The sequence below is a fragment of the Anarhichas minor genome, unplaced genomic scaffold, assembly GCF_050575085.1.
Source record: "Anarhichas minor isolate MPS153535 unplaced genomic scaffold, ASM5057508v1 ptg000009l, whole genome shotgun sequence".
Lineage (NCBI taxonomy): Eukaryota > Metazoa > Chordata > Actinopteri > Perciformes > Anarhichadidae > Anarhichas > Anarhichas minor.
Genome location: NW_027466455.1, coordinates 5463517 through 5475498, shown reverse-complemented (window position 1 = coordinate 5475498; position 11982 = coordinate 5463517). Strand labels below are relative to the sequence as shown.

Genomic DNA, 11982 nt, shown 5'->3' with positions numbered 1-11982 from the left:
AGAGACTGGCCGTGGCGCCAAGGGTGTGACAGAATGCCTTCCATAATTGGGATGAGAACTGCGGGCCACGGTCCGAGACTATGTTCGCAGGAATGCCATGAAGCCTAATGACGTGTTGGACTAGTAGGTCAGCGGTCTCCCTGGCCGATGGAAGCTTGGGCAGGGGAATGAAGTGAGCCGCCTTTGAGAACCGGTCTACCACAGTCAGAATGACGGTGTCACCGTTTGATGGGGAGAGACCAGTTACGAAATCCACTGCGATGTGGGACCACGGACGTTGTGGAACAGGGAGTGGTCGTAGTAACCCCATGGGGGGGGGGGGGGGTCGGTGCGAGGCCTTGTTCCGGGCGCACGTAGTGCAGGCCCGCACATACGTACGGGTCTCCTCTTCGAGGGACGGCCACCAAAAGGTGCGCCGGAGCCAGTCTATAGTCCGGCGGATGCCGGGTGACCAGAGAGACGGGAGTCGTGGGCCCACCGCAGGACTTGGGGGCGGACGGACGGAGGAACAAACAGACGATTCGGAGGGCCCCCTCCGGGGTCAGGTTGGGTGTGCTGGGCCTCACGTACCACCCTCTCGATCTCCCAGGTGACAGCACCGAGCACGTACGAGGCAGGCAGGATGGTGTCGGGAGTAGCGTCTCCCTCTTCCGGGGCAAACTGACGGGAGAGTGCGTCCGGCTTGGTGTTCTTGTGGCCGGGCCGATAGGTGATGGTGAAATTGAACCGGGCGAAGAACAAAGCCCAGCGGGCCTGGTGAGAATTGAGGCGTCTCACCGTATGGATATACTCCAGATTTCGGTGGTCGGTCCAAACGATAAAGGGGAGCACCGATCCCTCCAGCCAGTGCCTCCACTCCTCCAAGGCTAACTTGACAGCCAACAGCTCTCGGTCGCCTACATCGTAGTTTCTCTCCGCCGGGGAAAGTCTACGGGAGAAGAAAGCACAAGGATCGAGCTTAGAGTCGGAAGCTGACCGCTGGGACAGTACGGCTCTGACTCCGGTGTCCGAGGCGTCCGCCTCGACGACAAACTGGCGTGTCTCGTCTAGGTGGATCAGGATTGGAGCCAAGGCGAACTGCTCCTTGAGGGCACGAAAAGCCTTGTCGGCCTCTGGGGTTCATGAAAAAGGCACCTTGGAGGAGGCGAGTCGCGTCATCGGTTCTGCCGTTCGGCTGTAGTCCCGGATGAACCGTCGGTAGAAATTAGCGAACCCCAGAAACTGCTGGAGCTTCTTTCGTGAGGCGGGCACCGGCCACTTCGTTACGGCTTTAACCTTCTCGGGGTCCTTTCTCACCTGACCCCCCTCAATGAAGACGCCCAGGAACTGCACTGACGTAACGTGGAACTCGCACTTCTCAGCCTTAATGAAGAGCTGATTCTCCAACAGTCGTTGCAGAACCTGGCGGACATGGTTAGTGTGCTCCTGGGGATTCAGGGAGAAGATGAGAATGTCGTCAATATACACAAAAACGAACCGGTTGAGGAAGTCGCGGAGGACGTCATTAACCAGTGCTTGAAAAACAGCAGGGGCATTAGTTAATCCAAACGGCATCACCAGATATTCAAAGTGTTCCAAGAGTGTGTTAAAGGCCGTCTTCCATTCGTCTCCCTCGCGAATTTGGACCAGATGATATGCATTGCGGAGGTCCAGCTTTGTGAATATCTTAGCGCCAGCAACCCCACCGTAAAGGCCACCTTGGCATTGTCTGAAGCAAATGTGCGGGGTTGCTGGTTAAAAACAAATCCACACTGGAGCGTGAACCCTCAATATTCCCCGGACGCTCCATCAAAGGGCACAGGTGAGGGAACGAAAGACTCACGGGTGCTGGATGAGTCCCCAGGGACCGGCTCCGGGGGAGGAGAATGGCGCAGCGTGATGTCCTGCAGCAGACTTCCTATCTCCGCTACCTGGGACCCGATAGAACGCTGCGAGTCCACTAGGTCCCTCAGAACCTGATGGTGTTGCCCGAGGAGTGCACCCTGGGTGGAGATCGCCCTCTGCAGCTGGTCCGCAGGAGGAGATCCTGCTGCGGCTGCTGGGTCCATAATGGTCAGTCCGTTCTGTTATGGGGTAGTGTAGTTGGTAGACCCAAACGCACGCACACACAGCAGGTTTACTCCAGCCAAGACTTTATTTAAATGTGCAGGAGGAGTCAAAGAATGAACAAACAAAAAACAAAGACTAACTGTCCAGCAAATTAAAGAGGCCGGGACAGATAGACTCCGGAGGGAAACTCGACCGCACTCAATACTGGAGGAACAGGACGGCGCGACTGTGTGGAGGCCCGAGGTCCGACACAGCAAACAGAAGGCACAGGTGATCTTCTAGGGATCGACGCTGAGCGGCAAAGGAACAGAAAAACAGACAGATAACGATCTTCACTGAATCGTGTTCAGACTTACATGACCAGACTGGTAACTGGACGGACTGACGACGCGCCGGTGAAACGCCGAGGTATTTAAGCCAGCCAGCGGCGATCACTGGAATGAGCCACAGCTGAATCTAAGGAGAGGGGCGTGAAGTGGGCGGAACACGGGGGTGGAAACTGTAGGCTGACACAAAAACAAAACATAAGCACATGGCCCTCAATAACAAAACAGACAGGGGCAAAAACAGAGGAGAACACACTAGGAGCAGACAGGGATCCTAACAAATAGACCATAAAGCAGATTATGCTTTAGGGCGGGGCTACTTTGTGATTGACAGGTCACTACCACAGTGTTGTTCGGTCTAGGTGTTGTCTGCTTTTTCGTCTTACAACTTGAACCCTTTCACAACGTGTTTTCAGTTCATGAAAGTTAATTGTAACATGTTGGTTGCCTAAAAATGTCTTTTTCAGTTGTACTTACCTCCAACCTCTAAAAACAACAGTGAGAAAAAAAACATGCAAATGAATTGCTTTTAATGTTGCAGCCACAAGGAATTGTGGGACAGCATATCTCCTTTCCATCTGTAAAGGATGGTCCAGTGTTCCCTGTGCTAAAGCATTTACAAAATTCAAGCAGCTCGTATCATGGCTGCCACTTAGATACTTCTGGGTCAATTCACCAGTTAGGAACCTTCCAAAGACAAAAAAAGATTTTTCAACCATGGCCCTGATCTCTTACAATCACAGTCCACTGACTTCTTCATGTATCATCATTTGTTCAATTGTCACAACATAAACTACATTTGGTTCTTCTCAAAGCAGCTTTTATTGCTTTGAATGCAATATCTTTAGACTTCCTCATTTGGTTCCCTCAAATGTTGAGGTGTTCCTGCTTTTCTTAATTTACTTTGTGAATGCTGTGTTTTTTGCGTTTCCTTCCAGGCCACAGGACAGATTACAGTGATGGAGAGTACAGTAATAAAACAGACATTCTTCATGTAAGAAATGCCAAACACTGACGTTTGTTAAATTCCTTTACAGCTCCTGACCGATCATGTGAACTGGTTAAAAGCTTGGAGACTCATGCCACAATGAAATCATACAACCACAGCAAAATGAAGCTTCTTCTAAAGAGAGCGACATCTCGGATTACTTCCTTCTCCAATTGAAGTGTGTTTCTGAAAGCTTTAGTTTGGATCCAGTGCTTGAAAACTTCAGCTTGTGCCTGACAGCGATGGGTTCACAGGGTCAAACACTGGCCTGGACCTTGCTTCCAGTGCTTCTGCTGGGAATGACCTGCTCATCACATGGGTCCCTTGTGAAAGTCAATAAGGGTGTAAAGGTGAAACGGGGTCAGTCAGCCTACCTCCAGGATGGTGACCTACAGTTCCATATTCCCCGTCAGAAGGATGCCTGCAAGGTGGAGGTGGTGTTAAATGAGCCCATAACTCAACGAGTGGGAAGAGTCATGCCTCAGGTAAAGGAAAAACCCTTTTACAATGTTCCAGGCTGTTTACCTTGTGTTGTAAAACCAAATGAAAGGCATGCATTACACTTCCATAGCACTGTTTGACAGTGAACATGTAGGAAACCATGTAAGGTATGATTAGTGTTGTGGTAATGATGACAAGAGCTCAGTGATGGATTGAGCAGATTCTATCATGTCCCTACTAAATGTAACTGGCCCTCAGATCCCACGGTTGTATATCCCAGCACATTAGGCCAAGGTCAAGTGTGAAAGCTTTGTTCCGGACCTTTACTGTCTGCCCTTCATCCTATACACACCTGGCTTGGAGATATATTTCCATGTCTGCAGCAGCCTATTCTTCAGTCTTCAGTCTCCACCCTCTCTTCAGAGGGAAGAGAGGGTGGAGGGACCCATCTATACTTCTTCCTTTGTTTTCCAGGTTGACAGGCCGCCTCCTCTCTAATGAGTCTGTGCTGACAGATACAGTCATCCGTTGAATGTCCAGAATCAGATACAAAAAATACAAAATCATTCGCCATAAGAAAGCCCACACAACATTTAATTATTTTACATATGAGTTTAGTTCCATTTGAGTTGGTGACAATCAAGCCCTTTATATGAATGCGTATTGGGGCAATAGGTTAAAAAAATTACAGAAAACCTTTATGTGAATTTATGTGATTCAAATCGTAAATTTACAAGAAAAAACTTGCAAATTTACGAGATAATGTAGCAATTCTGGGCAAAAATCACAAGTATTTCCTTGTTGTTAAATCTGATTGCAAAGTAAAATTTGATTAGATCATCCACTGCCGGCGTAATACAGGCAAGCGGTGGCGTCTGAGGTGTGTTGAGCTTGATTCAACCTTACAAAGTCAAGCAATGTGGTTCCTTGGCAGAACAATAAATAAATAAATAAAATAATTCTTGTGCTTTTGCGACTTTAATATCAGAGAATATCCAAGTTATATCTGCTGAATTTAAGACTTTAATTAAATCAAAGTAACTATTATTGTTTTTCTTACAATGGCCCGATTATGCAGTCATGCATAAATATTCAATGAAATTAAATTTCTTTGCAATTTACCCGGCTCCTCTAGTCCATGTCAATGTGTCTTTGGGCAGGACACTTAACCCCAAATTGCCTCTGCAGGCTGTTCCTGCGTTGCATGAATGGGTATGAATGATAGATAGTCCTGATGGGCAGGTGGCACCTTGCACATTGCCCCTGTCATCAGGGTGTTGTATGTTAAAGAGCTTTGAGTAGTCGGAAGACTAGAAAAGCGTTATACAAGTACATCCTATTCACTCAAGTCATGTATCATCATCTGCCAAATGGTCTTTGATTCACAACAATTGGAAATGCATCTTAGATATTAATTAAATGGTTGTTTGTTCCATTCCAATTGTCTTTAATTTCCTGATAATTTCCGAGTAAGTTTCCTGGAAATGTAATATGAATGTAATGTAGTTTAATTATAGGGGAAATGGAAATGTCCTTTAAAGTAACGCTACATTGTAACCCAAGTAAATATAAATGCATTATCAATTAACTATTGAACACTTTATTCTCCAAATATATCAATATGTATTTTTGCCTGTGGAAATGACACATTTCATGTTGAGTTGACTTGCTGTGTTCTGACTAGAAATCTAGATTACACTAATCGCAAATAAAAATCTGGAAAACTATTGACACTATCTCTGTTTAATCCATAATTAATACCAAATGACATTGTTCTACAAACTTATTGAGCATTATTAGGAAGTACAAAATGACAGAACTGTAAATTAACTAATGACTTTAGTTTCTGATTTGGTTTTAGTTCATTGGCAAATAACCTGTGAGTGTAGTTTAAATCTTACATCTGGTCTTAAATCTGTTACCCTGTGGGTTTTTTCATGAAAACGTAAAAACACAAAAAAAATTGTATTTTGGCTTCCAGTCTGAACATAATGGAAGCTGTTATCATGAACACACTGCATGCTCAAATGTTACAGCAAGATTATGTACATCTTGACAGAAGAAATAACTAATTTGTCCTCTTACAAAGAAAAAAATTAAATTACAATACAACCTTGCAACCTTCAGGTGTTTAGTTGTTACAGCCTTACTTGGTCTGGGTCGCTTATTTATCTATTGGTTTATTTGATAAGGGACAGTGCACATTAATAAAAACATTTCTGTAAATGCGCCAGAGTTAGCCAAAAGGCTATTTTTCATCTGTAGTTATGGAGGCTATTGTTAGCTTATGTTAGTAAACTTTAGATCAATATTGCTGTGTAACTTATATTAGTCAGCTGACTCCTTTTTGTCACCACAATTGTGTCATATCCAGCAAAAGTTACATAGTCTTGTTACATTTTAACAATGAAGCTAGCAAAGCAATGTCCAGGTAGTTCCACACACCATAGTCCCAACTCACTCATGTATTTGATTATTTATTTTTGCAGGTATTTGATTGCCACTATCTGGCTGATGAGGTAAAGTACGTCCATAACGGATGTCCATTGTTAAAGGAGGACACTGTCAAGCTTCGACTATACAGGTAAAACACCTGGGTATCCTTCAAAAGGGAAACATGCTTATTGTCTTTCTTTACTGTTCTTGCTGGTGTGGCAGTATGATCATATTGTGATTTGTCTGACCAGGTTCACAGAGACAGAGACATACATGGAGGTGTTTTCTCTCCATGTGGACATTATGGAACCTGAATGTAGCATCATAAAGCTGGGGCCCAAATCCCTGGAGGTTCCTGAATTCTACGGCTTCTCCGATGCCGTGGATGGCAATGTGGTGTCCTTCCATTATGAGCAGAGGTCTAGTCTGGAGTGTAGCATCTATTTAAGTAGCCATGACACCCACCTACCAGCCCACGGCCAACTGGTCACCGGAGAGCCAGAGAAAGCTATGAAAAGAGGGGACGAGCCAGAGAGCTTCATCCACCTACGCCAGCAGCTAGGTAACCTATGAGACTGCATGGCTGACAGCCGAGGGTGGAAAAATCCCCATCCCTCGCTTATCCATAAGTGCATAGCGAAACAATCCACCAATAAAAGAACAGATTTTACCCAGAAATAACAGCAACACTATTAGCTGGTTATTAACTTTGTAAAGGTTTTAAAAGGTGATTTTCATGCTTTGAGTCCTAATGTGCTGCACCAGCAGCCTCTGCATTATGCTCTAGTTGTAGAACATCTTTAAATGTTTGTAGATAGGTTATACACTCCTGGTAAAAATGGGTGCAGCATATGTTTCATCCCTTCATTCTCTGTCTGTCCTGGTCAGATTCATTGGGGCGTGGCTGCCTGCCACAGTGTATTTTTGTTATGGTATCAAAGGGGGCACCAGGTTTGGTATTAAATCCCATCCAAAATTATGTCATCTGCAAAAGAATAAAGAATGTCCAGATTAGGCAGAATAATGTTATTTATATGTAATGTAAGGGGTAATGGATCAAGAAAAGACCGCTGTGGCAACTGATTACTGGTGAAAAGATGGCTTGGTTTAGCACTTTAAGCTACAACAGACAGTTTTCTCTCTGTAGAGTAAATGTGGAACCAGTTGGTCTGCCTTTACAAAAAGTGATCTAAAATCTTTTGTGTAATTATTCAGATAATAAAGCCAGAGCAATGTGTAAATCTGAAGACTGCCTGAAAGGTCCGAAGCTAGTGAAGTTCACCAAAATTCCCTGTGATGACTTCCTTTTGATGGGGCTGAGGTATCAGCACAGAGACCCTCCATCTCCAGACGTTGACTACATCGCAATCAGACTGGATCTCATGGACACCCGTAGTGGCAGCACATATCAGGTCCTTTACCTGTTTTAATGCATTTTTTTAAATGTATTTCTGTAATGCTAACAATTGTGTATTTCTTTGTTTCTAACTACTAGTACTAGCACTGTGATTTTAGTATAAAAAACTGTATTTTATTTAATAATTGATTTTGCTCACAGCTTTAAAGTTTTTATGACAAATATATAGGAAATTTAGTTTGAAGTGCATTGTGTTTTTCTGTGTAGTCTGAACAGGCCTGGATTCCAGTGTATATAGTTGGTGCCTTGACCAACCAGCCTCCCAAACCGTCCTTCATGTCCATGTTTATCCTTGAAGTGGACCAGTTCATCCTCACTCCACTCTCCACTGCTACACTAGACACTGAAGACGAAGAAACTCCCAAACAACTTTTGGTTTTCAACATCACCAAACCGCCCGTGGACGGCTTCATCGCCCATCTGTCCGATCATACTTGCCCAATCTCCTCCTTTACATGGCTCGATCTCAATGACATGCTCATTGGGTATCAACCTCCGAACTCCTCAAACACCCAACGCAGGAATTACGAGGTAGCTTTTCCCTTTCGTATGCTTTGGGCAGTATATAAAACAATTTGTTTTGTCAGCGGTCTCTGAAAGTCGTTGTTGTCTTCCCATACAGATGGAATTTGAGGTTCATGATTTTTTCTTTGAGAAGAGCCCATCAATGACTGTTCACATGTCTGTAAGGAATGCAGACACGAATGCACCCAGGGTGTCTTGGAACATGGGTATGCTAGCATCACATTGCAAATGCACAAAGCTCTTTCAAACACATGGAAGCCGTTGAGTTGTTTATGTAATAACTTGTATAACCAATTCATTTTAACTATGATCACTTGTGTGATAACACCATCAAGAGATATCACCCAACTTATCAGCTCCATGGAGCTCTTTAGCCTCTTTTAGCTAAATGTTTTTATCGAAGTCTCCTCACCTCTCATCAATCTCGCTTTCAGATGCAGCAGAACAGCTGTTTTCAGCTTTGAAAAACTCACTGTACACTATCTCCTAATAACTAACAGACAGAAAGTCAAACATTTTGCAGCCAAAGAGCCACATATCCACTCAGGAGTTGGTGAAGACCAAAACAGAGCTCAAAGAAGAGTGAATATTGGACTTGTGAACAGAAACAAAACTCAAATGAATGCTAATATTTGTGTTTGTTAATTGTTAGTCAAATGTGAGTTTTTGTGAGTGATCATAAAAATAATGAATACAGCTTTAAGACAGCATTAGGCAAGCTTTCTATGTGAAAATTGAAATAGCATAAATCTAAAAGCTGTGAGACCAAAGACAAAATAATTTCCATGTAAATGAGTCTGTACTGTCCGCAGAGTATTTATACAGTATGTCACAATTAGTCTTTGCATGTAGTATACTTAGCTAAGTAGCGTTTCTAAGGGCAATTTGTCTTATAGGCCTCAGTCTGTTGGAGGGTCAGTCTCGGCCAATAATGTGGGAGCAGCTCCAGATTGTGGACAACGACAACCTGAATGCTGTTCGTATCATCACTGTGGACGGCCTGCAGCATGGACGACTCACTGTCAGAGGTATACACAACAACTGCCAGTGGACACAGACAAAATGACATCGTCTCTTCAATCTGGTTACCTGAATTCGATTTCTAGCTCACTCATGCTAAAATCTGTCTGTCTGGGCTGCAGATGCACACGTGGACAAAATTGTTGGTACCCTTCCATTAAAGAAAGAAAACCCACAATGGTCACCGAAATAACTTGAAACTGACAAAAGTAATAATAAATAAAAATGTACTGAAAATTAACTAATGAAAATCAGACATTGCTTTTGAATTGTTGTTCAACAGAATAATTTAAAAAAAAAAAAACGAATGAAAATGGCCTGGACAAAAATGATGGTACCCTTAACTTAATATTTTGTTGCACAACCTCATGAGGCAATCACTGCACTGCAATCAAGTGATTTCTGTAACTCTCAAACTGCTCCAGCTGTCTCAGGTTTGAAGGGTGCCTTCTCCAGACTGCATGTTTCAGCTCCTTGCACAGATGTTCAATAGGATTTGAAAATGAATGCATATCATCAGGACCGAAGATGGTTAAAAAAATGTAACTCAGCGAAAGTAGAAAATAATATTAATATATAATTTAGTGCTGGGCAACGATTAAAATATTTAATCGCGATTAATCGCATGGATTTTTTGCGATTAATCGCGATTAATCGCATTGTTATGGCAAAGTTCAATAATGAATTCAAAAGTAGTGTATTGCGCACTTTTATTTTAAAAGTACTGCTATATGAACAAAAGGGCAATACCATTTGGTTCACGAGATGCAGGTAGCATGTTTTATACTTAATGTGAATATAATTCATACTTTGTTGGCATCTTATTCTGAAAACCGGATGTTAGTCTGAAGAAACCGGATGTTGTCTCACGTTAATCTTTCCGCTAACTTTCAAAGTCCTTCGCTCGCTCCCGATCTGTGCAGTTTGAATGCGTTTACCGTGAATTTCAGCATATAGGTGCACTAAAATTACTGACTATAGGATGTTTGCTGGCTTTTATCCCACTGTTCTTGTCATCCTCTTGTTGTTATGTATATGTATTGTCTCTTGTCTTTCAATAAAAAAAAAAAAAAAAATGTAATAAATTTAAAAAATGCGTTAATGTGCGATAAAATAATTGTCGGCGTTAATTAATGAATGCGTTAACGCGAAATTAACGCGTTAACTTGCCCAGCACTAATATAATTCTATGGCAGTTTTTTGATGCAGACATTTTTGTCCTTCAAGGACATCAGAGCAACATTTTAAAAGGATGCACGAGGGTTAAAGTGAATTGATGTCTACTCAGGTTGCATAGTATGTCAATGATGTGTATAGTTCCCTTTAGTTGTTTCATTTAGATAGTTTTAGTAGCATATAAGAGGAAAAGTATCTCACTTTAATATTTAAAAAGCAAATATTACAGGATATCCTGAAATAAATATAATATAGTTAAATGAATACAGTTTATGTAGCACAAGTATTTTTTTCATCACATTTACTTAAATGCGTCAGTAATATGATATTGATATCATCACATATTCAACTTTGTTTTAATCCAGGGGGAAAGGGCTTCATGTTTAATGTCAATGACATCAAAACGGGCGTGGTTCGCTATCACCACGACGACAGCGACTCCACCAAAGACTTCATCATCTTCCGCATCACCGACGGCCACCATCAGACCCGACACAAGTTCCCCATCAAGATCCTGCCGAAGGATGACAGCCCTCCGGTCCTCATCACCAACATGCTGCTGGAGGTGTCTGAGGGCCAGATGGCTTTGCTGAGAGGCTCCACCCTCCAGGCTTCAGACATGGACTCCAGCGACGACTACATCCTCTTTAACATCACCCGCCCCCCACAGGCAGGGGAGGTTATGAAAATGCCAACATCAGGGCTCACAGGTCAGACGGATGGATTTTATTTTACCCTACATGGAGTTCATTTTATTTATTAATCAAATTGTCATGTGTCTGTTGGCTTGAACCAGGTTATCCTGTCAGCCACTTTCTGCAGAGGGACCTGTCTCAGTCCATGGTTTACTATCGACACCTTGGAAACGAGGTGTTTGATGACTCCTTTGAGGTGGTGCTGTCTGATTTCCATGACCCCCCCAACCTGTCAGAGCCTCAAGTGGGTAACAGCAACACATCTCTAAATGAATGTCATTTTGTGAGTTAATCAAAGACAAGAAAACGGAACACCATTTCAATTTAATCTCAATGATCATTAAGAAATCTACATTGGATTTCACTAACTGGCCCTTGTGAGGTCTATTTTTTCAATATTACAGTGTAAAATGTATCAAATATGATAAAATGAATATGTTATTTATTGTTATCCTTGTTACAATTTTCCCAATTTCAATGTAGAATTAATTCATCATTTAAAATACTTTTCAAAGACCTTTTTCACTTTGACAAGAGTCAGTCTTCTATTGTGGGAAACACTGATAATATTGGCATTTTACATTCAAATGGTCAGATTTTAAGATTAAAGAAACAAATATGAGTAGCTCAGTTCACATAGGTGGCTACATGGCTTCGAAGCTACACCATAACCCCTTAACCCAGAAGTATGAATTAGCTTAAAGGTCATGCTAGTAGCTCTGTGAGCTGTACATAGACTCAGTGGTGCTTTGAGGTAAATACACACGTCAGCTTGCTAACATGCTCACAATGTCAATGCTAACATGCTGATGTTTCGCAGTAGACGTTTATCATGTTCACTATCTTAGTTTAGTGAGTTAGCATACTAACATTTTCTAGTTAGCACTAAACACGAAGAACAGCTGAATG

At 42.6% G+C, this 11982-nt stretch overlaps 1 protein-coding gene across 1 annotated transcript in view; it reads left to right on the top strand.

The window, feature by feature from the left end:
* The first annotated feature begins 3524 nt into the window (after positions 1-3524).
* frem1a (Fras1 related extracellular matrix 1a) overlaps positions 3525-11982 on the top strand; it is a 29815-nt gene continuing 21357 nt past the window's right edge. Inside the window, exons 1-9 of the mRNA XM_076087203.1 lie at positions 3525-3848; positions 6294-6388; positions 6492-6802; positions 7456-7652; positions 7865-8188; positions 8280-8388; positions 9079-9210; positions 10744-11088; positions 11175-11317. Of these exons, the coding sequence (XP_075943318.1) occupies positions 3606-3848; positions 6294-6388; positions 6492-6802; positions 7456-7652; positions 7865-8188; positions 8280-8388; positions 9079-9210; positions 10744-11088; positions 11175-11317 (1899 nt within the window). The 5' untranslated portion in view covers positions 3525-3605. The remainder of the gene's footprint in view (positions 3849-6293; positions 6389-6491; positions 6803-7455; positions 7653-7864; positions 8189-8279; positions 8389-9078; positions 9211-10743; positions 11089-11174; positions 11318-11982) is intronic.